Below are 23,862 nucleotides of genomic sequence, written 5' to 3' on the forward strand. Positions count from 1 at the left end.
CAACTTACAGTTCATATTATAAGAGGGAGGACCAAACAATACTTCAGTCAACGGAATAAATTATTCCTATTATGTCTTTACTCTTATATAACCAATAATTATCCTTACCTCAGTTGGAAAAGGTTCAAGTCCCTCGCCTAGAAATCAAAAGCTTAATACATGGCTCTCTGCAAACTGTGACTGCAAAACCTGTAGCTCCTTTCTAACCCCTGTGACAGAGCTAATCTTCTTGTCTTAATCTCCAAACTCAATGTGGATGCAGAGAGGGGAAAAGGCCTGCTTTACAACTGACAACTGGCTACTTGTGTATGTAAATAAAATCTTTTGGAGGGATTGTGAATTGAGTCACATTTGAAGATATCGTGTGGAGAGCGATCGAATGGATGTGCTGTCATGTCTAGTGAAGGCTGAGTCACAGCTGTGCAGCTGACATCTCAGAGCATAGAGCTGATTGAGAGAGCAAGAGTACATAAAGACAAAAATTGTATTTCTCTCCAGGTTTTAGCATGGTGAGTGTGTCCCATGGCAGTCGAGTGGCCCTCGTTAAGAGGACTAAAAAGTCACTACTTAAGCCCCACCGCTACCGGCACATATTTATCAGTTATGAGAGTTCTAAGAACTCGGCATACTCAATCATGGGCAAACCATTTGCAGAGTCAAAGAATTCACAAAAAGATCTGAAACTTGTATAAAGCGGGTTACAACAGCATTTAATTTTAACACACTGCATATTCTTTCTTTAGGAGCTGGTTGTATTGTCAGTGCAATGTGTGGAACTGTAACATACAAAATGAAAGTACACAAACTTTATAAAATTAAAAATAAATTCACTCATGCTGAAAGTTATAATCACAGTGTTTGAAGAAAACAAAATGTAAAGAGGCACAGCAACTGGCTTTTCACAAAAGTTGGCTTTAAGAACAAATGTAAATACATTTAGAAGACACTTTACATATTGACACATTAGGTTTTTAAGTGCATTGCAGAGATTACACTGGGATAAAATATATATACATCTGTACAAATTCCATTTCACTGTACACAGACTGCTTATAGGCAGTTGCTTTTTCATACCCAGAGCAGATAAGTTGAGATAAGGTGAGATTTCTCCATCAAAACGTCATACAAATCCTGGTTCCATGATGGCAGAGAGAGGAACTGTGCATTTGCCACGAATAACAGCACAAACAGACATGCTGCAGAGGAAATGGTGCTTGCCAAATGTTTTGGACGTGTAGTTGCCTGTTGGTTCACACAGCAGCGCACAGCCCCAAACAGGGAAAGCAGCTGCAGGTCAGCTCAGAGTACTGCACTAGTGAGGATTTTTCTAGACCACCAAATCCACCAGGCTCTACACAGTGACTACACCATTTACTGAAGCCTTGGTGCTGTCCCAAAGGCCCAACTGTAATAGGACAATTCTGAAAAGCAGAGAACAGAGACCTTTTGCCCCTCTACACTTTAAACCATTTTCTTAATATGGCCCAAAGAGCTGTAGACGTATTAATATATAAAAAAGAAGGTGGTCACCACTGGCAAGCAGGCATTTAAATATTCCCTGTGCTTACCTCATAAAACATCCAAGGTTTCCAAACTCACATTTTAGACTAGACAATATATGTTTTACAAGTGATTAATCACAATTTTGTCCAATTCTGGGCTTAATCTATGTCTGGGAAACCAGATCCAAGAGTTCTAGGACAATATTTCCTGCAGAACTCAAACACACTTTGCAGGTCACAAACCTTTAACATTTGAGTATTAAGAATGACCACTTAATTTTTTTTTTATGAGAGATTTAATATTAAATTTTACACCAGGGGTGCAAAAGTCAGAATATTTTTCTTCTGTGTAAAAATAGGCTTTCCAGCAGGAAATCTGTGAGGTGTGAGAAGAATTAAAGTTCATACAAAGTGGGCTTCCCTGTGCTCCTGCTGGTGTAAGTGGTGGCTTCCTCGCAGTTTCTGCTGCAAGGCCTTGGCCTCGGCCAGGCTGACCTCCTCCGGGCTGGATGGAAGAGACTGAGAGGGCGACAGAGGTGGTGAGCTCACTGCCACCTCCCCCAAGGCCTCCGCCCCAACCTGCGTACTTCTCTCTGACGGCGACACAGTCGTAATGCTCGTCGTGGCCATGGTTGTTGCAGACGCAGTCAGCGTGGCTACCGGTGGAGCCAACGTCACAGTAATCGTTGAGACGGTCACTGAGACGGTTCGTTCTGCGTCTGGAGGCCTGGCACGGATGCCTGTGGGGGGCTTGTAGAAGGTCCCCGGTGGCGGCTGAAGCGTGCGTGGTGCTCTAAAGGTGATGGGCACATCCCTGCCCAGACTGGCACCGCTGTCCCGCCTCGAGGTCCGGAAAGGCCTGATGGTCACCATGAAGGGGGCGCTGTGGGACACGGTACTGGCCACATTCAAAGACGTCATGGGCTCTGAGCTCGTGGTTTCTTTGGTTCTGTCTGCTGCACCGGGCTGGGGGAGGCCAGCCACGATCATGGCCGTCCTGGGGGTGACGTCATAGTGTTTGTACTGTTTGTCCCAAGTGCGTCGCAGCGTTTGGGTGTCGATAAAGGGGTAGCAGCTGCGGCCCTCCGCCTTCCCTACCTCCGTCACTTCCTCGATGGCGGCAGGGGGGTGCTCAAATGACGGTGGGCGAGCATTGCGCTCGCCTAGCAGCCGATCCACAGGCATGCTGATGGGCCTTGACACTAAGCGGGAGCGATGGGGGCGGAGCTGCACTGGCCGGCTGCTAGTGCCGAAGCCCAGCACATACCTTTGCACCTCCTCCACCCCTCTCATATCTCCGTTCAGCCTATCTGTGCCATCAGTGACTAGAGAGACAAAAACACAGAGAGAGAGAGAGAGAGAGAGAGAGAGAGAGAGAGAGAGAGCAAACGAGAGACACCGATTTAGTCAGTCTTGGTCTACTGTTTAATAAAGCAAGACAAAAATGCAAGTGTAATTTTGCCAGACCTCCATCTACAGCACAGGTTTTTTTCATAAGTCTCAATGACATTGGATCCATCTTAGATAAAAATGTTTCTTCGATTTATGGAAATCTCTAACAGCAGACAAATGTCTCAGTTTCTAGAGGTCTGACTGCTGTCTTGCAGTGCAGAGTAGTTACTCCATTTATGCTTTCTGAGTAATTTATGCACCTTCTGTAATTTACAGCAATGGTGAAGCAGGCAGTACTATAAAAAGCCCATCAGCCTAGTGTTACAAAATGCTTGGCTGCAGTGTCTGAGAAAAAGAGTTATGATCAAGTGCGTTATGAGTTGTGTAAGAAAATGAGTTATGATCAAATATGATCAAATGTGACTGATCTTTCATAGCTACATTTCTAAGCCAAGATATGTAGTGGTGAATACTAGCTACTACTTGCAAGCTATATTCAAATTAAAATATTCATGTTGTCCTATTGGGGTAAAAGTGAAATACATTAGCTAGATTTATAAGAATACCTAGATTTATACTAATAATATTATAACAATTGTCAAATTATAGGCCAGAAAGCTATAACTACAATGTTTATCCAACAAAATCCACAGAAAAAAAAATAGCTTTTGGATGTAGTTATTTAAGTGTAAGGAATTTATTTTTGAGGAAGGTAATTGCTCTTGATTGTAATCCATTTGCCTTATTGGCTAAACAATAAACACACTTTGCCAAAAGCCAGTCTTTAGCAATGAAATATCACCTAAAAAGTACCTGCTTTCTGTGTACTGCTAACTTGCATAGCTAACTACTCTACAGAATACCTCTTAAAAATTAGCTCAAATATATAAACCTTTACACTCGTACTCACCTGCCACATCTTCCTTTCTCTCCTTTCCATCATCCAGCAAACGTGAGGAGGACGAATGCTGCTTACAGGTGCTCTGTGGGATGCGAAGCAACAAATCGAGAAATTAGCATTCACATCTACAGTGGAAACCCATAGTCACTTTATTGCCTTACTTGCCTCTTTGAGGTCCACGAGGGACTGGGAGTGCAGACTGAGTCTCTGCTGATGGCAGGGCAGGAATGCAGGGGAGTGATTGGGCGCTGTGGGGCTTAAGGGAGACACCGGGCTCTGTGGGGTGTCAAAGATCATGTGCTGGTGTCTGATGAGCAGCTCCACCATCAAGGCCTGGTAAGGGTAGTCGACGAGCGAGGAGAGCGACACGTCTGCCTCCGTCTGCCTGGGTTTGATCAGCGTGGGCCCGAAAATGATGCCCAGGTTGCTTGCAGTCATCTTGTTCTCCTCTGCCTGCTCCATAACCCTGGGAGGCAGAAATGTGGGGATTTAGCTGGCCTCACACTCAAGAGGACGTGCATGCTAAAATACACATCTGCATATGGAATGTTCCAGCGGTTGAGTTTTAAAGGAGCAGTAAGTCAATTTTAATACTAAAAAGTATCATCAACCTATTTATGAAAGTGATTGTTATTTAATTTTTATTATAAAGTGCAGCTGACATTAGATGAAGAAATTGCTTTGTAGTCCTCAAATGAACCAGATAATGCTCCATAGAGTGGGTCCCCCACACGGGAGTCAGCCATGTAGATTTAGTACAAAATCTCTCCAACATCCAGGCCACTAGGTGTCAGTATAATGGTGGTTTCATAATATAAAGAAAAATAATTTTCTCCATCACAGTGCTGTTCTACCTGTGTAAGTGAGCTATGAGGAAGTGCAGGGTTCTGTAATGAGTCAGAGGCAGCTGCCGGAGAAGGTCTCTGATCTTGAAGACGACCCTGTTGAGCTCGATGCTGAGGCGGGGCTGCTCTCCCACGGGGTTGCTTTGAGCCAAATCCACCTCATCCACCAGGAGGCGCTGCGCCTCCTTAGCCAATCCGATGAACTCGTTATAATGTCTGTACAGAATCAGCGGCTCTGGTAGCTTCAGAACACACACAGAGGATTCGGCGTTCAGTATTCAGAAGAAGAAAAAATTCAGTGTTCAATATTCAACATTCAGAATTCAGTATTACAGTAAAACACACCTGTCTCAGGTAAAGTTTGAGCACGTTGCTAATGTCATGTGGATGGAGGTCAGACAGTTCCACCAAGTCTTTACCGTTCTCAAACGCCTGACAAAGCTTTTCCACTCGAGACTTTGCCCCATTCACACGGTAAATACCCTTAAAAAACCAACAAGCCATCATACAACAAAACATTTTGTCACTTTGTTTGCCCAGTCTGCTTTTCAATACATTTCTCATAATGGTCATCTCTTCACAAAACACATCACGACCATTTACCTTGATGTTGAGAGCGCGACTTTCGATTTCTGAGGTGCACTTTTTGATGATGAATGGCACGCCATCGGCACTGTTCTTGGCCACCTGTGCAAAATCAATCCCGAACAGGTGCAGCCTGCCCTGGAGCTTCTTGTGCCCACACTGAATAGCCAGGGTCTCCAAACACTTCTTATGACAGGCCAATGAACACTAAATGACAGAATGCAGGATAAGGGCAAAAAAAGATCAGAAAGTATGAAAAACAGAAAAAACAGAAAGTATGATTAAACCGAAGATAAGGATGACTGTGGTGGCACCTCCTCGCATTCGGCCCCGTGGAACACCACCAGGCTGTCGCACTCCCGGCATTTAGAAGGCGCACGTAGCTTGCGTAGCTTGTGGGTGTGTGCGGCTTTTGACATCAGAGTGTTCCGAAAAGGGCCAGGGGAGCTGGTGGCCTCTATGACCATCTCACCAATGCCTGGAAAAAGCAGTGTCAGTCAGTTTCAAGATCTCTTTCGCAGCTGTTAATAAAGAGTAATAAACCATTACTTTATAAACGACATCACTGACAACCATATTGACATCAATGCACCACTAAAACGCGTTGCTTATCCATGTTGCTTGACCATATAGAAAAAGGACAGTTGGAGCAGTCTACAGTCGTTTCTACGCTTTATAAATGCATAGGGCCATAGGGTGTTCATGTAATATGTTCCCGCAGACTAAAATCTAAAGGCTCCTCAAGCAGCTCTGGCTGTGGGAAGGGAGGTGGAGCAAAAAAAAATGATTTTATTTGGTTAATCTGAGCTGCCTTCATTTTGGCAACTGTAAAGTGAATTTACAGTACAAAAAAAGGGTCTCTGAAGGCAATGTGTAGTGTAGAATGCAGCTGAAAGACAGGAAGTGTTTTAGCTGAAACACTGAGCCAAGATCAACACAAACCTCATCTACGCAGCTGAGCATAAAAACACTGGGAGGTGCAACCCAACACAAATGCAGTGTGACTGCTAATACTGTACATCAGTGAAAAGGTATTCAGTACTTTCGGACACCCACCCGCCCGCCCTTCAACACACAAACACACCCAGCAACATGAAATCCCAACACACAAACACACACCCAATAATATGCACCAAACCACCCCCCAGTGATCTACCATTGTCTGAAGGGGAAGGAGGTTCTCTCTCATCCAAGTCATCTGCAGAGGACATGGTACCAGTGGAAGGAGTTCTGGGAAGCCTCCGCTTAAAATCCCCTGTAAATCACACACACAAAGGAATAAAATAGCAGACATGGCTGAACAAAAAAACAAACTTACGGATGCATGGAGATCACCACAACATTGTGTTACAGTAGAAGCAGAAAACTTGTGTGCATCTATAGCAGGCTGTGACTGCGCTGGAAGGGCTGGTGTCAGAGGAGAAGTACCTGGGCTGGCGATGGGCGAGTCCACTGAGCGCGACTCACTGCTGCCCCCGGCGCTCTCAGAGTCGCTGCACATGCCCCCTCCGCCACTCCCTCCCTGACTGCCTGAGCTCCAGGCCTGCTGGGGCCCCTGTTGCTTCGCAACTGCACAATCACACACAAACAGGTGGCAGCTAATAAAAAACATTGTTCAGAAGGAAAGGGTAAAAAAAAAAAAAAAAAAAAAAAAAAACCAAACAAAAAAAAAAAAAAAAACCCACACCTAATTTCAAGTTATATGGTTTGAGGTTCGCTGCCATGAAAGATCTGAAATCACTGAAATCAGGAGAACTTTCACTTCTGAGAATGTCTTCATTCAGTGAAAGTTTTCATTCAGGCTTTAGTGCTTTAATTCCAGCTATTGAAAGCTTTAATTTCACACTATAAAAAAAAATACATTTAAATAGCCAAATTGTCCCTCACATCTCCTTTTAAAATGTGTCCCCATCTCCCATGGTTGCCACTGTGAACCACCAACAGCACTTATGCATCTAATTTGAGGGATTTCAGCTTGAGTGGGTGAGAGTCGCAAGCCACACACGAATGAAAAACTCTTACCTTGGATGTCTGCTGCGCTGTTGGACCTCCTATCGGCCATCCTGCTGATGCGTTGGTGGGCAGGACTGCTGACCTCATCAACACTGAGAGCATCTCCTGCTGAGGTGGAGCCCTGAGAAGAGTTGGTGCTGCTCAGTGACCTCTTATGGATGGATATACTGGGGAAGACAAACCACGGGGGAACATCAGTATAATGGAGCAGTTAAATTTATGACACCACACTAATTGGTTTAATGCGGCTGACCTCAATTAATTCTGCATTTTAGATAAGAAATTATTTTAATGCGTATTTGCAAAGTGGCAAGGATTAAATCAGATCAGAACAGGTAGCCACAAAATCATATCAACTTTTTTTTTTGGTTTAATACTATTTATTTTCTATTAGTGCAAATGAAGGTTAAATGGTTTTCTCAGTACTAAACATAGCAAATAACAGGAGCATTTTGCTATGTGGACATGAGGCTTCCGGATGTGTGACCACATGATTGTAGATGACAGTGACCTAGTTTACTATGCAGAGGTATGAACAGCATACTACATAGTGTCACACAGTTCTAATGCAGAGTGCAACCTCAACCAGTACTGCAGCTTTCATCACACTTCCTGAGGAAGAACATTCAAATGGTGGTGGTGGTGGGAGAGGGGGGGGGGTTTAGAGCATGCACACATGTTTACAAAAACAAAGCTTTCTGCTTGAGCATTAGGTTAGGTAGCTATGCGGCTGCATTTTCGAAGGTTTGATGAAAGTTTCATTCTGTTTAAATCATGTGCTGGATTAATGCTTGTGATGGCATTTGGCAGTGTTAGTTCAGTTTGGACTTCAGAGACAGACATTAGGTTCAATAGTGCCAGGGCAGGAAGGATATTCTGCACTGTGCAGGACCGTAGCTCACCCTGTCCTGGAGGGTCCCGTGCTGTCCTGAGAGAGAGTCTCCAGCCAGACACGTTCTTTCGGCAGGCTGTGCACAAACTCGGAGTAGCACTGGCCCGGGTCGTACAGCTTGGCCTGTTCACACAGAGCCTGGTACTTCTGCGGCAGTGACACAGTCTGCGCCTGCAGCATCTGAAACCAGTTCACCGTCACCTGCGCACAAATGCTGGGCGTCACAAAAAGCATCTAGTGAAAGGGATCACCCCTATATAGGGAGAAAGACAAGGAGAAAGATGGAGAAAGAGGTACTGACGGCTTTGAGGGTCAGGTCACACTGGAAGACCAGCTCACGGATTTGAGTGAGGATTTCGCTCTTGGCGCTGGCGAGACCAGCCCTCTTGGCTCCTGCATCGGCCTCACAGGCTTTGTAGTGGTCCTGGGCATCCTCAGCCTGCAGGGCAACGCATGGCACAAGCAGAGAGAGACGGGATGAACAGCTGAACCAGCACAGAGCTCATCGAACAACTAATAGTAGGTAGATTAGGGTGCTGTGTTGGAGAGTGCTGTAGAGTTACAGTTGTGTGTGTGTAAGTAATTGTGTAGTAGGGCTGTGGATGACTACAGTGCAGCTGTACCTTTTGCAGAGCTTCATCCTCCACCCTCCTCTTCTTCTCCAAGCTCCTCCCCCCTGTGCCATGTTGCTCCTCCCCCATGCGGCTGCTTGAGCTGCGAGCCTTTTCATACTCCTCCCTTCGCTGAGTCTGCAGGAGACGAGCTTTCCGCGCGGCACTGTCAGCTTCACTCTGCTCCGGCGCATACACAAACACACTTCGCTTCAGCCAATGCTGGGAGATCGGTGGAAAAAAAAATCCACATGCAGCTTTTCTTTTATACCTGTTTGTTTGTCATATCAACATCAACAACTACACCACCACCACGCACTAGTGTCATGACCAAAAATAAACAGGAGGGTTTGTTCGGTAGCAAATCGGAACATACCATTTTCTTCTGCTCCCTCTGCCACTGCTCCTTCATCTCCTTCCTCATCTTGTCCAGTTCATTCTTGCGTGCCTGCAAAGGCTGTAGAGTGAAGGTGTTACTCAATGAAGTACTGCAGGATACAAGTGAAGGTTACCAAATGCTACAATCAGGCACAGTGGCCTCTGTAACCTTGTTGTGTCATGTCTCACTGGCTCACCTGTATGAATCGGTTGGTTTGGAGAGCTGCAGCTGTCTGGAGGAGCACCTGATTGTACTCAATCTCATTCTTGAAAGCGGACACATAAATGTCCCTGAACGGCATGTAGTCCTTTCAGTAAAAGAAAGCATCAGTCATGTGGTGGCTTCAAGCTGGGGGAGTAGAAGTGCATTTGATGGACAGATACCTCTTACCTGCTGACTTGCTACTGCCTTAGCTGACTCTGCCATCTTGGCAAAGCTTTTGGCACACTCCATATCTGCGAAGGAGATGGCACGTGTTATATGCAGGTCTCAGCTGGGTACTGAATATGGGTCTTTTTTTGTTGTTGTTAGTGCTTTTACACTCACCCAGGTTGAGGCGCTTCTCCACCCAAGCCAGCATGTCTTTGGTGTACCTGGACAGGGCCTTGGCATAGAGCAAAGCCGACTCTACCCCGGTGTCATTCCTCAGCAGGGCCTGGTCTACCTTCTCCACAGATGTCAACTCTGGAGACAATGACGAGGCTGGTTCTTTAAGTACAGACACTTGGATGTAATCAAAAACATGAACAGAAAGCATGGCAGAAAGTGAAATGTTTGGGTGACTTCACATTCCTCTCCCCACCCATTGCCCTGAGATTTGTTAACAATCGTTTTGTGTTTAAAAATAACAACAATTCTTAAGGATTAAAAGGATAGTGAAAGTCCTTAAGTGAATAAAGATCCCTAAAATTGCACCAGGCAAAAGCCCGCCCACCATCTGCAGCAAAAGAGTGCAAAGAGCATGATTTCTGGGACTGACATGAATTTGCAGGACCGGCTCACAGCCAAGTCACGAGAACGTGTGGAACATGTCTCGTAACATACAAGCGCACACACACTCTCCAAGCTAGCTACGCACCCATTTAATCTTCTCTCCCACCTCAGCCGACCACATGTGGTTCCCATTCCATACAAAAATGACTAAGGTAGCCAAAGAATGCGAGTCGTTTGAGGCACAAAAAAAAAAAACAGGGTGAGATTCTGGGAGAATGAGAAACAGCTAATGTGTCAGAGGTAAAGAAAGGCCCGCAGTGACCTCTGAGCCAACGCTACTGCCCATCCATCTCCTTAACAAGCACTTATTCCATCTCCCATGTCCCAAGAGCTCTCCAACTAAGACAGATAGTAGCTGTAGGAGCCTTCAGCCCCGTCTGCAATCGGCAGGAGCACACTGACTGCTTATGAGAACACAAATGTGACGTGACTGAGGGGGAAACAGGAGAAATATTCACCTGCCAGGGCATCTTTCTCATCACTGTAGCCTCCTGAATCTCCAGACAAGTTCTCAAACGACTGGAAAGTTAGGAAAACACATTTCACATTTGGTAATTATTCATGTTTTCAATTATGCATTTAATTCATTATAATACAATTGCTTATTAAAAAAGAAAGGATGAAGTTATGAATATAAGTAAGGGGACAGTGTGCTCGTTCTGAGCTGGTATTTGTAAGCAGAAAAACTGAACAATCCAGGAACTGTGGAGAATTTAGACATAGGACAAGGGCTCAGAAGCCTGTGTTCTCTTCCCTGTGAGATGCAAGAGCTCTTGCGGCCCCGTGGTGTTCTTGGCTCAGCCTGGCCCAGGACGAGTGACATGCAGTACTGCACCCAATTCACTCACCCGGCTTCGTCCATCCTGGTGGAGACCCCCCCTGCAGTCACTGTCCACATCTCCCATAAGGAAATCAGACACTCTGGGGCACAGGAAAACAAATGTTACATAGTCATAGGGTTCATAACCCTCTGTCTCCACCAGTGATACAGCACTGAGCCACCCTCCCCCTAAAGTACAAGAACTATCTACTCACACATTGCCAAAAGTGAACGCCAAAGTGTCGATCGATCTGAATATCTCGCTAAAAATAGCGCCCCTGTTTTCTTTGTTCACGTCCTTGAAGTTTATGCCTGTGAAAAGTGATAACACACATGAATACCACAGTCAACTTCACCAGAACTCCCACAAAAATCGAGAGTCACATTCTTCCAAGAACACTTCAACAATGCCAAAGGTAGCTGCTGAAATGCACATGAAAGATATGGTTAACAATGACCCAGACTTGATGTAACTTTAATAATCAACATCACACTTCATTGATGTGACTGACAGATGAGATTAAAAATAGCAATCCTTCTAATTAGCTGATTGGTTCTGAGTAACCAATCAGAAGTTGGTTATGCAAAGTACAAACAGTAACACCAAATATAAACAGAAAATACCCGCAGAAAGCTAACACAATTTCAGCTGCCTCTTTATGTTTGTTTATATTCCTGTTACCTGTTAAATTATGGGGCATCGAGTTAACGTTGTCAGTGCCAAGTTATGAGCACTGCTCAGCAGTTGTTACTAGAAGGCTAAACATTCCATTTCTCCAGGTTCTACCTCTGCTGTAAGAAACGGGTAGGACAGAGCTTACCCATGCTATTTCAGTTTCCTGTGTCTGGAGTATGAGGAAGAAATGTGAATTTCCTTTTTCAGTCATTCTTTCCAGTAACGTACAAAAAAAGTAATGAAAATCTCTTTTGAAAGCTTGCAGGAAATAATAGAGTGAGGATGCACATGGTAAAGTGAGCAAGCCAAGCCTCAGTCACAGGCAGAAACTTACCGCACTCACAGAGATGCTTCCTGTCTCAGAGCTGGCTCCCCCTTCACAGGAAACCCTCGCGCACTTTCAGACCCCAAAACGCACATGGAAAAGGCTCACGAGACGGGCACAACTTTCACCACGACCGTGCAAACCCAAACTCTTCGCTTCGGCCTCGAGAACGGTGCCTCACACGGCCGGATCCAGCGAGCAAAAAGCGGACAAAAAGAAAGTGCTGCTCCACCTCGAACCTCGCTATCTTCCGTGTCCTCGCCTTGTCGAGGCGTCCTCCACTTCCACTTTTTCCCCTGACTCAAGAAGAAAGCCGGTGACAGAGAAAAAAAAGAAACGACTTCCACTTTGCCAGTTCCTAGTTCCACAGGTCGGGTTTGTTGAGTAGTCAGATGAGGCATGAACGGCAGAGGAACGCGACTGTTCACTGCTTTCCAGCAGGACCTGGGCGGGGAGTGCGGCTGGGCATGGTGTGGGGTGTTGTGTGGCTGGGTCTGGCGTGCCTCCGAGTGCACAAGAGGGGCGGCTTGGTGGGTCCCACTGCACTGGAACGCTGGGTTCTTCCTGAGGACATCCTGCAATCCCACAACAATGCTCCCGCTGCACGATCCAAATAAGGGAAACAGCCGCATAGCCACAGAGAACATCTTTATCGTCAGATAGCCTGACATGAAGGATCTTCCAGGAGGGTTTTGTTTATTTATTTAATTTTTGAGAATTGAGAGGTGGAAGACAACTGCACAGTCAGAATTTGTTCGCTTTTGCAATTGCCAAATAGGAACTGCTTTTAGATAAGAAACTATTTTACCTAAATAAATAAAGCAAAATAAATTCATGATGTGTCAACACGATTGACATCAATGGATGAATTAATATCTACAGAGTGAGAGCTCATTTATGCTTAGGATAAAATTACGTTTTTAAATAAGTTAAAGATTACTTCATCAAAGGTTTTGATGACAGAATGTTAATCTTTTGGCCCCTCTACTTATAGGGCCCATATAAATGTATCAAGGTGAAATGGACCATATTATTAAAAATAGTCAAGAACACAAGGTCTAGATCGAAAGTAAAAATAAATAAGTCAGCCACCACTATGTTCTCTTGATGTCAGCAACTTGAAACATGACTCCGTGTGTGTGTGTCTCTTCCACACAACAGTTTGAAAAATGGGTTTATTAAAAGATAACTTCCCAAGTGTTGAGAGAAAATGTGATCCACTTTTCTCCTGCTCAAGGAAGCCAAAAATCACAAAAAAATAGTGCATCTATGAGCATTAAGATGGAACAGTAAACGCTCTAAGAATGAACCGTCTCACTGTGCTATCCTCCAGTGAGAATGTACTGTCTCGCAGTGCTGTCCTTCAAAGAGAATGAACCATCTCACAATTATTTCCTTCAGTGAGAATGAACCGTCTCACTATGATATCCTTCAGTGAGAATGAACCGTCTCACAGTGATGTCCTCCAGTGAAAATCTAATGTGTCCCTGATCCAGCTTTCTCTCTTTGTGTCTGACTGGGACAGTCTCAGGATGCTGCAGGCAACAAAGCCCAGCTCTGGTCTGATGCCCAACATGCCCCCTAGTGGTAAAGCTACCTGCTCACATAGTGCTTCACAGTAAAGAAGATGTAATGGTGTAGGATGTGAATGAAAAATACATTTAGAGTCTACAGTATATATAATCTGATGTCTGAATGAAAGGCCAGCCTCCCTAATCCAGCCCAACTGCAGGAGTCAGGCCACCCAGACAAGGCTGACACCTTGACCAAGATCCAAAACCACAAACTCAGAACTTCAACTTTGACAGCTGATTTAATGTGCATCTCACTTTTGGTCAGGGCCCAAATCAAATACCAGTTGAGACTTTAGGGAAGAAAACATAACATTACCAGTAATGTATCAGTAAAATATCTTTTGCTTCCTCTATTTCAATGCCGTGTACAAAACCGAAAGAAGAAGCATTTGGCTGTGACCCACAATGCCCACAGCTTCATACAGGAACACAGTTGGCACTCGTGGCCATCCTGGAAATTCTTGCACCTTTGCTAAAACAATTAGTCCTGTATATAGATTCACATGTCTAGCAGAGGAACCTGGTGAGATGAAAATCATAGCCCATGTTATTCACTCAGAACCTTGTCCATAGTCAGGTGGTTGAACTGAAGAGAAAGGCCACCACTCAGAAGGCAAAGCGTGTGTGTCATGTGGACCTGTGGACTTGCATTTTAGGTAAGGTGTAAGTGCAGAAAGGTGGGCTCGCTCACCTTTGACCTTGGCAATGACTGTGCCAGCGGCAGTGAGGATGTCAGCTGAGTTCAGGGTCTGGTGTTTGCCGATGACTGCCTTGAGCACCCTCAGCAGCTCAGCCAGCTGCTCCTGTATAGCTTGATGCAAGCACTCCTGCGTGCCTGTAGGGGATGACGGAAAGGGGGGGGGGGGGCACCAAGGGCATATCAGCACACCGCTCACAGCTCTCACACATCAGTGGCATTGTATCTCCCTGTATTTATTTCTTCATTTATTTTATTTAACCCCTTAATCCCTATTAACTGTTCAAAAAAGTGCACAACTCACTAAAAATGCTGGGAATTTCCACAGAAACCTTGATGAGGAAGTAATTACTGTGCGCGTGAGGCACTGTCCTGACCTAGGAGCATGCTGGTTCTGGACACGCAAGTATGAAAGCTGGACTGAACAAACAGACAAGGTCATCAAGAGAAGCCTCCTGGGCTCGGCTGCCATCGCAAACGAGAGTAACACGGCAACGGTCATGCACAGCTGCTGCTGAGGTTCAGTATAACCACTCCCACACAACACTGGAGCAGGAAGATTAGAGTGAGGCCTTCAGTTTTTGAGAAGGTGCACACGCATGCCAATTGGCAGTATTTTTTTTTATATATACACTCACTGCATTCCTTTAATTGTAAGGATGTCAATCAGTATCCAGGAGTCTAAAACTGAATCAAAATGTACCAAGAAGTAAGTATTTCTAACGTGAACAACTAGTATTTTAATCAATCAAAATCTGAAAAGTAAAAATAATATCTAGATAGGAACACAGCCTGAGATCTTGCCAAGAACAATTTGTCATAATACTATTTAACTGTCATGAAATATGTGCATTTTTTGCACACATCTATCAGTGCAAATAAAAGCAGAACAACGTATTTCCAAGGAAGTACTATTTAGGAAGTTAATTATGCTTAGAGTTAGACTTAGCTTGGGTTACTCTTGTTCCTCACTGTCCTTGTGTACCACTAACATTAATAATTAATATAAAACTTGTTTCCTCTCTGTAAAAAGCAATCTGTAAAGGAAGTCAACGATAGCTATGTACTCAGTACCTACATCACAGAATATGGGAGCCCACTTGTAGAAAGAGTAACTCATTCTCAGCACAAAACAGCAAAGGCAGCAGTCAAATTCTGATTCTCGCCAGAGGCTGTGGTGCCTGCAACACTTTAAAGAGATTTGGCTAGAAGACATGACTAACTAATTATACTAACACCACCATGAAACCAAAAGTTATTACCATGTCACAGGAAGTTGTCACCGCCCACTGTCCGCCGCCCATCTCCCCACCTGAACTGCCAGGTGCAGCTATGCTCTCTGCCCCCACCCACAAGGAGGATTAGCAGGAGCTCAGCAGGGGTGGGAACATTTGCCTGCAGCACTACGCAAGACACATGAGGGTGTCGACACTTCCTCACACACTTTAAAAAGTGTATGTGAATTGGCACAAAAGCCCACCAAAGTGCTTCACTTGCCGGCCCTCCTCTCTGTACTCTCTATTAGTGTCGAGGCCAAGCCCTGCCCCATAGGTGAAACAGGGAAGCCTGTATGCTTGACCGTTTTCCATCAGATGAAAAGTACGTGTCGGTCATTTGCATGTGGCCAGTTTTTAATTGGTCACACTGGTGGGGGCCATGAATTAATCAAATTTACTGAAAACTTACAGTAACTGAGGAGAGCTGGGGCTACTGAGGAGAAACTGAATATCACTGGACACAGTGAAGTGGTCAATGAGAACTTCTTTGTTATCACTGAAGTTTGCCCTGGTATCTGAGAATGACTGCTCCAAACACAAGGACGCAGACTTGTCCATGTAGACTTCTACAGGCACCTCTGTGGAGATTGTTATACCCTTACGAGCTGTGTCCTGTGTCAGAGCTGACTGAGGCTCCGGGGTTGAAGGATCACGTGAAGGACCAGCAGAACCAGTAAGTAAGCAGAGTCATTGTGAATAAAGCAGTGTATGGGACCCACCATGCATGTATGCTGTCACAACAGCGGGGTGAAAACCCCACTTAAGTACTGGCTTAGGCTGAGGGCCATTATTTTACTAGAGGTAATTCCAGAGAGACACATGTTTTGTCTTCCAGGAGCCCCCACTGTTGGCCTGCCATGCAGGGTGCTCTCTGGGGAGAGAGGCCCCAGCAGCCTGTCTATTCATCCTGCACTTAAACTGCAGGGAGCAGTCATGATGCTTCACCTCACTCTCACTAAACCCAGGGCACTGCTCACCAGTACAGCCGGGGCCTTTTCTCTCACATGATTGTCAATGAGCCCCTTCTCACCTTGGGTGAGGTCAGAACTGGATGAAAGCCTATTATACTGGTGAAAAATACAGTGCGTTTCCAAATTTTAATTACATTTCCTTGAAACTTGAATACATTTCACTGGGCCTCATTCCTACCATCAAAGATTCATGAATTTCCCTCAAGGCTACAGTGTTTGGCACTTTTTACTGAGTACAATTGGTTTGGCTGAGGATTCAGTTCAGGAATTAGCCACAAACAAATACTTATCTTGATATGGAAGAGCTAGAATAACAGTAACTTTGTCTGAGGATATGTAACTGTCTTCATACTCAGAAAACACAGGGTAATGCTCCGAAACTCACTCCTGAGCCTGAGGGCTCCACGAAATTAACAGGTGACATGCAGTTACTAGTCACGTGGTTATAGCACAGGAAGGAGAGTTCTCAAAGTAAAAAAATTAAAATTAAAATGCCAAAACCAAGTTACATTCAGGGTATCATATTCACTTTAAGAGCTGCTTTAAGTCATTGGAGACAGAAGAGTGCCCTTCCACTAGTCTTCTATCAAAAAGTCATAATCTTGCCACAGAATACTTCAATGCCCTAACTGATATTGACCTTGAAAAGTCTCCAAATCAGTAATTTAAAGACGTAATCAAACAAAATTCCCTACTGCTTTTAAGGCCCACAGGAGTACATAACCAGCTCTGTGCATTTCCTGTGTTGCTGTCATGTGATCAGTGGACAAGCCTGAACATGCGCTACCTTCGCTCATAGAGTTATGCTTTGGTTACAAATACACCAAGACCTGGTGGGTTCAACTATGTTATTGCTACACTTATGAAATGCTTTCAGGGGAATAACATCATGTTCTTAAAAAAATAAAACCAACAAACCATGAAAAAAGTATACATCCTGTAAAAGTTCTTTAATCAGTCTTAGTGGGGAAATTCAAGTGTATATGTGACAATCCATTAAAATGACCATTCTTCTGCCTTTTACTGTGGTCTGAAATAGCAAACATGGCACTGAGGCAAAATCAAATCTAAGTACCTCAAAGTAAAACCCACTGAACACTGCCTAAAGCCCCACTCCAGGAATCATTCTGACAGACAAGCTCATTTTTGTTATGGCAACAGAGAAATATTTTTTTTTAACAAACGACACAACATAATTGTAAACACTAAAATGTAGAGTGTGTAGGCTATGTTGACTGTAGGCTACAGCAGAGTGCTGAATAGGATGTAGTGGGGTTCAATCATTCTGGCCCAGAGAGAAAGCAGGCTGTTCAATAACACGGCATCACTGCTGACCCCCATAGCACAGCATCACTTAGCTGATTTCACTGATAGAATGCAGAATTTAATTACTCTTCAACTTTAAAAAGAATTCTGGGTTAACCCAGCACTGTGACCTCTCATGCTTATTCGCTGCCGGGATAGTGAGGGATGTGATTTTATAAAAGCCAAAACACTGAATTAAACTGCCCATACACTTTTAATTACCCTTCAGCCCTTTAATAATATCATTACTCATCAGGGCCCTCCCAAGTATACTAATAGTGCACTACAGAAACAAATTCTATATATGGCATAGGTCGTCACATTAAGTAACTAAACATGAGAAATCTCCAGACTTTATAAGGTCAAGCTTTAGTCATAATCCACCCAGTGTTAATCGTTCAGATCAGCTGGCCTGGGTTTCATGTTTATTTCTGAGCCCACAGAGTTTGGCCACTACTCAGTTCACTTCAGTGTAAGGGGTCAGTCAGCTCTGCACCATAAATCCACACCCCATGAAAACACTCCCAAACCACAGGCATGCACAGAAACATCCCTCATATTCATGGGGAAAATTACAGCCCAGCTTAAAGTATCTTGCCTGTCTCCACCAGCAAAACGAGGGCTGACAATCTCTTGTGTCTATGAGATGCAGGCTTAGCTGTTCACTGGTGTGGCAGCATTCTGTGAATGAGAGCTGGATGCATGACAGCCTGTCCCTCTACCAAGTGCAGCACTGCTGATGACACCAGAGGGGCTCCACATGTAAGCAGGTCTATTATTAGCATTTAAAGTGCAGCCAAAATTCCACTGACACATTACTTCTTAAAGGAACTTTAAAGAAACTGTGATCATTCTAGAAAAGGCCATTCATGATTAGGGAACACACTCTGAAATGAGAGATTATATGTTTAACTAAACACATTTCTAAACACACGACCCTGACAACCCAGAAACAAAGATCACAACAAAAACTTTGTTGCTATCAGAAGATAGTGTAAAAGAATCGTGTTCACAATTTTGAGCAATATATGTATCCCACTTCCCACAATGCACATAATGTCAGAGATAAACATATGCAATGTCTACATGATTGAGATGTACACTTAACATATCATTTATTAACAGTTCCAAGTATAGAGAATGGCATGAACCATACACTGAAAGATCTTCAAAGTTCTTTCAGTCTGGAGAAATAACACTTAAAAGTTCAGTACTCAAACCATCCAGATAAAACAGCATTGTGCTGCTGAATCTCATGCTATCAGGGGATTACTGATTAGAGTAAGAACAACTCCATCATGATGCAAAGACAATAATGGTGGGTTTAAATCCTTCTTGTGTTTTGACAAAAGGAAGCCTGAAATTAACAATCTTAAGTCACTCTACTATTATTGCTATAAAAACCAATAGTTCAGGTAAATTCCTAAACCACTATATCAGATGTGAATGAAACGGTCTTTAAAAGAAGAGCACAGTTGAAATTGAATATAAAAGACTCATTTAAAGTATTCCAACAACTAGAAATAGTCATGGGCAGGGGCTAAAGAAACACCTAGTAACAGGCACTTGCAACAGCTATACATACACCTAATAACAGATATTCACAGGCACTACAGCAACAAGTGAACAATTGTTTTGCTGGAATGTGAGGTATGTGGAACAGGATTCATTGAAGATTTGTCACAGCAATCAAATTCAAGTCAGCCTTTTAGTGTAATGACAAAACCAGAAGATCATATTTTGTCTGCAAGTTAAAAAAGTAAGCATAAATGAAGCTGTAATAGCCTAGACTTAGTAATATAGACTGAAACTTAGAAATGAGCTATAGCAGAAGCTTTTCTTCTGGCTGGCCTGACAAGCCCAAAAACCTGCAGATACTAATGGAGCTTGGCTGATGCCACTGAGTGAGGAGGGCTGGTGTGTTCCATCTCCAGCGAGACAGCATGAGGCCACACCATTTAAGAGGTCCATAAGCACACCCTCTTCCTCTCTGATGCAGGTGGTACAGAACAAAGTTGAAAGGTCAAAATCGTATTCTTATGGAGCAGGACGTATGACAGTGCATCATGCGGGGGACCAATAAATGGGGGGAAAAAAATTATTAAAATGTGTCAAGACTTTTTTTTAATTTACACATTTCTCAAATTCTCAGAGATAGACACTACTAAATTCCAAGTTTAAAACTGTTACGCTTTTAGAGTTTTACACAGCTCCCAAAGAATTTTGCCGAAAGGACAAAATTAATATCCAACACTGCATAAGAATATAAAGGTCACATGAGCTGTGTCCTAACCAAGGGTTGTTTTATCTTAGAGTCAAAGCTCAAGCCCTAGAGCAGCTTCATCTACTTTGTTGATAAACATTCCATTTATGGTGGTGAGTAAAAAGAGGGAAAACCGAACTATTCCCACTAATAGCAGCAAGAAAATACGCCACAAATCCCACTGTGTCTACATGGGACTCTGTCTCCTGCTATTCTTAGATGGGAAAGTAAATATTCACATGTGTCCAGCATAACCCAACCACTGTCCATAAACAGCTAGAGGGGAAAGAACAATGACTATGTCAAAATATGAAATAAGGAAAAAGTCAAACTTCAACCAGCAAGGTTGGTATTTAGGATTAGGGCTACACTGTTCAAAACAATAACTACATTACTCTGGGTGTGTAAAAACGTCAAAGGTCAAATCATTTTAAGACTAGGAAATGTCCACAAAAAAATAAAAATAAAAGATTTAAAAGGCCACTGCTCATTTTGCATTCACCACTTTTGAAAAAGAATGTCTATCTGAAAGCCTCAAAAGTCAATACAAATTCCACTTCACTGATTTTAAGCCTGACAATTGGATCATATGCTGTATACCATCTAAACAAATTATGGATTCTATCAAGGAACGGGTGAGTAAGACAGACATGGCACGTTGTAGTCATACCTACGGGGAGAAATAAGATCTCAAGTCCAGTTAAGCCCAACATGCGTCAAAAAACAATCATGGGCAGGTGTGCAGGAACTCCTCCAATAAGAAAAATATGAACCCAATCAACATGAGTTGAAGCCTCATGTAAGGAGAAAAATTATCCATAAACCAAATCCACCACAGGTATATCGTTCTATGACTTAGAAAGACAGCCGGAGAGTGTCACAGAAGCCCTCAAGTGGCAGCCATTAAGGCAAAACCTGGGCTCACCTTTGGAATGGAAAGCTTCCTTGAGGCTGAGTAGCACATGGGCAAACTTGCGCACATCACTGACGAGCTGCATTATGTAGTCCGGGTCAGCCCCCGGGGCATGGGCTAGGTCCCCCAGGCCCACAGTGCTGAGGGGGTTAGTCGAGGAGCTGCGGCCCATGGCTGGTGCCTTGGAGGGGCTGAGAGTCGAGGGCCCGGTACCGTGCTGAAAGAGATGGGTGATGTCCGAGGAGGAGCGCTTATTCCCACTGCCGCCCACACCGCTCTGGCGGAACATCCCAGCAGCTGCTTGTGGTGGTACCGTGCCGTCCGGACACGGAGCAACAAAAACTGCTCAGCCAAAGATGCAGCTGCAGCTCAGCTGGTGCTGAACTGGCCACACTGCAGAAGAACAGGGAGAGGGATAAAGGCGCAGATGAATGAGACTGAGCCAGTCACATCATTACTGCTAACATTGATGCAAAAGACAGCAAAAGCACACAACAAATGTAAAGCACACAACAGCACAGCAAGGCATCCATTACATAGTCTAGAAATAGTATACAGATGTCCACCTTGCATGTCCATACCTGTCCTTTCTGACTATTTACATTTACATTTATGGCATTTAGCTGACACTTTTATCCAAAGCGAGTTAGAATTATGACTGAATGCAACTTGAGCAATTGAGGGTTAAGGGCCTTGCTCTGAGGCCCAACACTGGCACCTTGGCAGTGTTAGGGCTTGAACTGGTAACATTCTTAATACTAATTGAGTATCAAACACTGAGCTACCACTACTAATTGGTAAAAACAGCAGAGATTCTTTGCCATTATGACTTTGTTTTAGCTACAGACATTACATTAAAACTCTGCATAGCAGTGCAATTACTCTGGGTAATATCTTTGGAGTGAATCTCAGTGGCATGCTGTCCTCTTTGTAAGGAGAAGCCCTGAAGAATGAGTAGGTCAAGCCATTCCTTGAGTTCTGTTCATGTTTTGACTATAGATGATCTCTGCAGGTTTGTTAGGAATGCACATGAAAAGATTTTTATCGCTATTTGAAATGCTCAACAAAAATTGTCATACCAAAGTAGCCTGGCTAGTCCCCCCCCCCCCCCTTAATCTTCAATTGCACAAGTTGTACTCAGTCATAATTGTAAATCGCTTTGAATAAAGGAGTCAGCTAAATGCCGTAAATTTAAAACATTGTTTACCTAACCTAGGTATCCGAAAGTAAGATAGCTGCCAAAATGTGCATGTGTCTCTTGGGATTTTAATCCTAAAAAAGCAAAATAGCTAAAACTTTCCACCTTAAATATTACAATTTAGACAGCCAGCTAGCGTTAGCATAGTTGCCGATACCTCATTAGTTACCTATGATAACTGACTAGGTAATTAATAACGGTTAGCTGTGCTAGCTGACGAACTTAGTACTAAATAGGTTAGTTATCTAGTTAAGACAGGTTAGTTAACCTAGCTAGAGTTATCTGTTATTTTGTTACTTTTAGCTTGCTAGATAAGTAGCTAACGCTAGATAACCTAACTTAGCTAGTTAAATCTGTTAAATTAACTAACGTTTACCACTTACACAGTTTTAAATAGCATATGGTAGCAATACTTACCAAGTAACATCATATATTTCTGAGTTATTAAATATGAAGGCAAAATAGATCCATAAATACTAACTTCGAATGTTATTCCACAGAAAGTTTGACTGTCACACTTCCGTAACACCATTCAGAACTGAACTGAACTGAACTGAACTGAACTGAAACAGCCAGGCTCACTAACCTAACTACAAGCTGGTAAAGTCTTTCAGGCGTAAAACGACACCACGTGACCTTCGAGGATCTGTCTGATTGGCTGGCAATGTGTTCTTGTCTGTTTTCTGTGTAAAATACTGCTGTGTCAAAACCTCCGGTACGCAGTCGAAAATGTAGTATCAGCACCTAAGTACTAAGGCGAACAGGTGTCACGTAAACATCTAACTTGTATGCCAAATAAAATGTATTCTGTGACAGATATAAGAATTTTATTTGGGCCTGTACTGTTGATACAGTTGATAAATTACTACAAAACGTCAAATGCACATAGTAGGCTTAATGAGTAGGTGATGTGATGATTTATGTCACTACAACATACTGACCTGTACCTCCGTTTGTGGCACAATTGCTCTTCACAGCATGTTAAAAGATGACAAGTAAGACTTGTAAGTAAGATATATGAAAGAAATAATCAAGTTGAATATGTTAAAACTAACAGTTCTGAAAGAAAGCTGAAAGCCCTGACCATGATCACCAACGTGATTCTTTCTTTTTTCCCAAAAAAATAAACTGTGAACTAATCAAATACCTAAATTTTAGGAAGATGACATTGGTACCAAATTTCTATAGTGCTTGAAATGTACAGCATTTTGTTTTGTCAAAAAATCGTCTTGTCTCATATTTTCAGTAAAGTAGTAGCCTAATATTATTACTACTATAATACTAATAATAATACTCAGGAATAATAAATTCTATATTAAATACTGGTCTTTGTTGATGCTTTCCGTTTTGTGGAGCTCAAACTGCTAACCTAGCTAAAAACGTCTTAGTGATTAGATTGCTTCTAATGATATTAAAGTGCCATTGCAGTATGAACTATTTCAACTTTCCATCTTTCTGTAGTTTTCTCACTGCAATAATAAGTCTTTATATGCAATTACTCTCAATTTCTCCAACAGATGATAACAAATGTGAAAAAAATATATCAATGTGTCAAATTAGAATCGCCTAAAGAAATAAACATCAGTACAAATGACTCAAGTATTGCATCAGCCTGATAACAATGTAGCCCTCTTTTTTGACAGTAAATCCTTAACAATCACACTGATATAAGTGAAATAAAATAACTCAGTTCCAAAATTAGTCACTGTTTCTGTTTGTCTGATTATTGT

General features: G+C 43.2%; 1 protein-coding gene across 8 annotated transcripts; it reads right to left on the reverse strand.

The window, feature by feature from the left end:
* Window positions 1-684: 684 nt before the first annotated feature.
* On the reverse strand, window positions 685-22,700 carry arhgap29b (Rho GTPase activating protein 29b). 8 transcript variants are annotated; one of them, XM_027030901.2, is made up of 23 exons: window positions 22,550-22,700; window positions 20,947-21,327; window positions 14,200-14,343; window positions 11,149-11,245; window positions 10,962-11,034; window positions 10,572-10,632; window positions 9,667-9,804; window positions 9,511-9,575; window positions 9,317-9,427; window positions 9,118-9,198; window positions 8,754-8,921; window positions 8,432-8,569; window positions 8,141-8,331; window positions 7,248-7,405; window positions 6,654-6,794; window positions 6,382-6,480; window positions 5,540-5,703; window positions 5,244-5,432; window positions 4,986-5,123; window positions 4,650-4,882; window positions 3,961-4,261; window positions 3,805-3,877; window positions 685-2,827 (listed from the first exon to the last, which is right to left on the reverse strand). In XM_027030901.2, the coding sequence occupies exons 2-23, from the start codon at window positions 21,221-21,223 to the stop codon at window positions 1,905-1,907; spliced, it is 3,963 nt and encodes a 1,320-aa protein (XP_026886702.2). In that variant the 5' UTR covers window positions 21,224-21,327; window positions 22,550-22,700; the 3' UTR covers window positions 685-1,904. The 8 variants fall into 8 exon arrangements, with proteins under 8 accessions (XP_026886702.2, XP_026886675.2, XP_026886694.2 ...); XM_027030874.2 differs by having other exon boundaries at window positions 8,754-8,963; XM_027030893.2 differs by having other exon boundaries at window positions 9,667-9,828.
* Window positions 22,701-23,862: the final 1,162 nt, after the last annotated feature.

Source organism: Electrophorus electricus, chromosome 7 (genome assembly GCF_013358815.1).
Source record: "Electrophorus electricus isolate fEleEle1 chromosome 7, fEleEle1.pri, whole genome shotgun sequence".
Lineage (NCBI taxonomy): Eukaryota > Metazoa > Chordata > Actinopteri > Gymnotiformes > Gymnotidae > Electrophorus > Electrophorus electricus.

Excerpts from the sequence above, each read along its gene's own strand:
- arhgap29b (XM_027030856.2), bottom strand. The coding sequence starts at position 21,223 with ATGTTCCGCCAGAGCGGTGTGGGCGGCAGTGGGAATAAGCGCTCCTCC. Across the intron at positions 5,433-5,539 it reads ACGGGGCCGAATGCGAGGAG|TGTTCATTGGCCTGTCATAA; the intron begins GTGCCACCACAG and ends TCTGTCATTTAG. Across the intron at positions 4,883-4,985 it reads TCAAACTTTACCTGAGACAG|CTACCAGAGCCGCTGATTCT; the intron begins GTGTGTTTTACT and ends TGTGTTCTGAAG.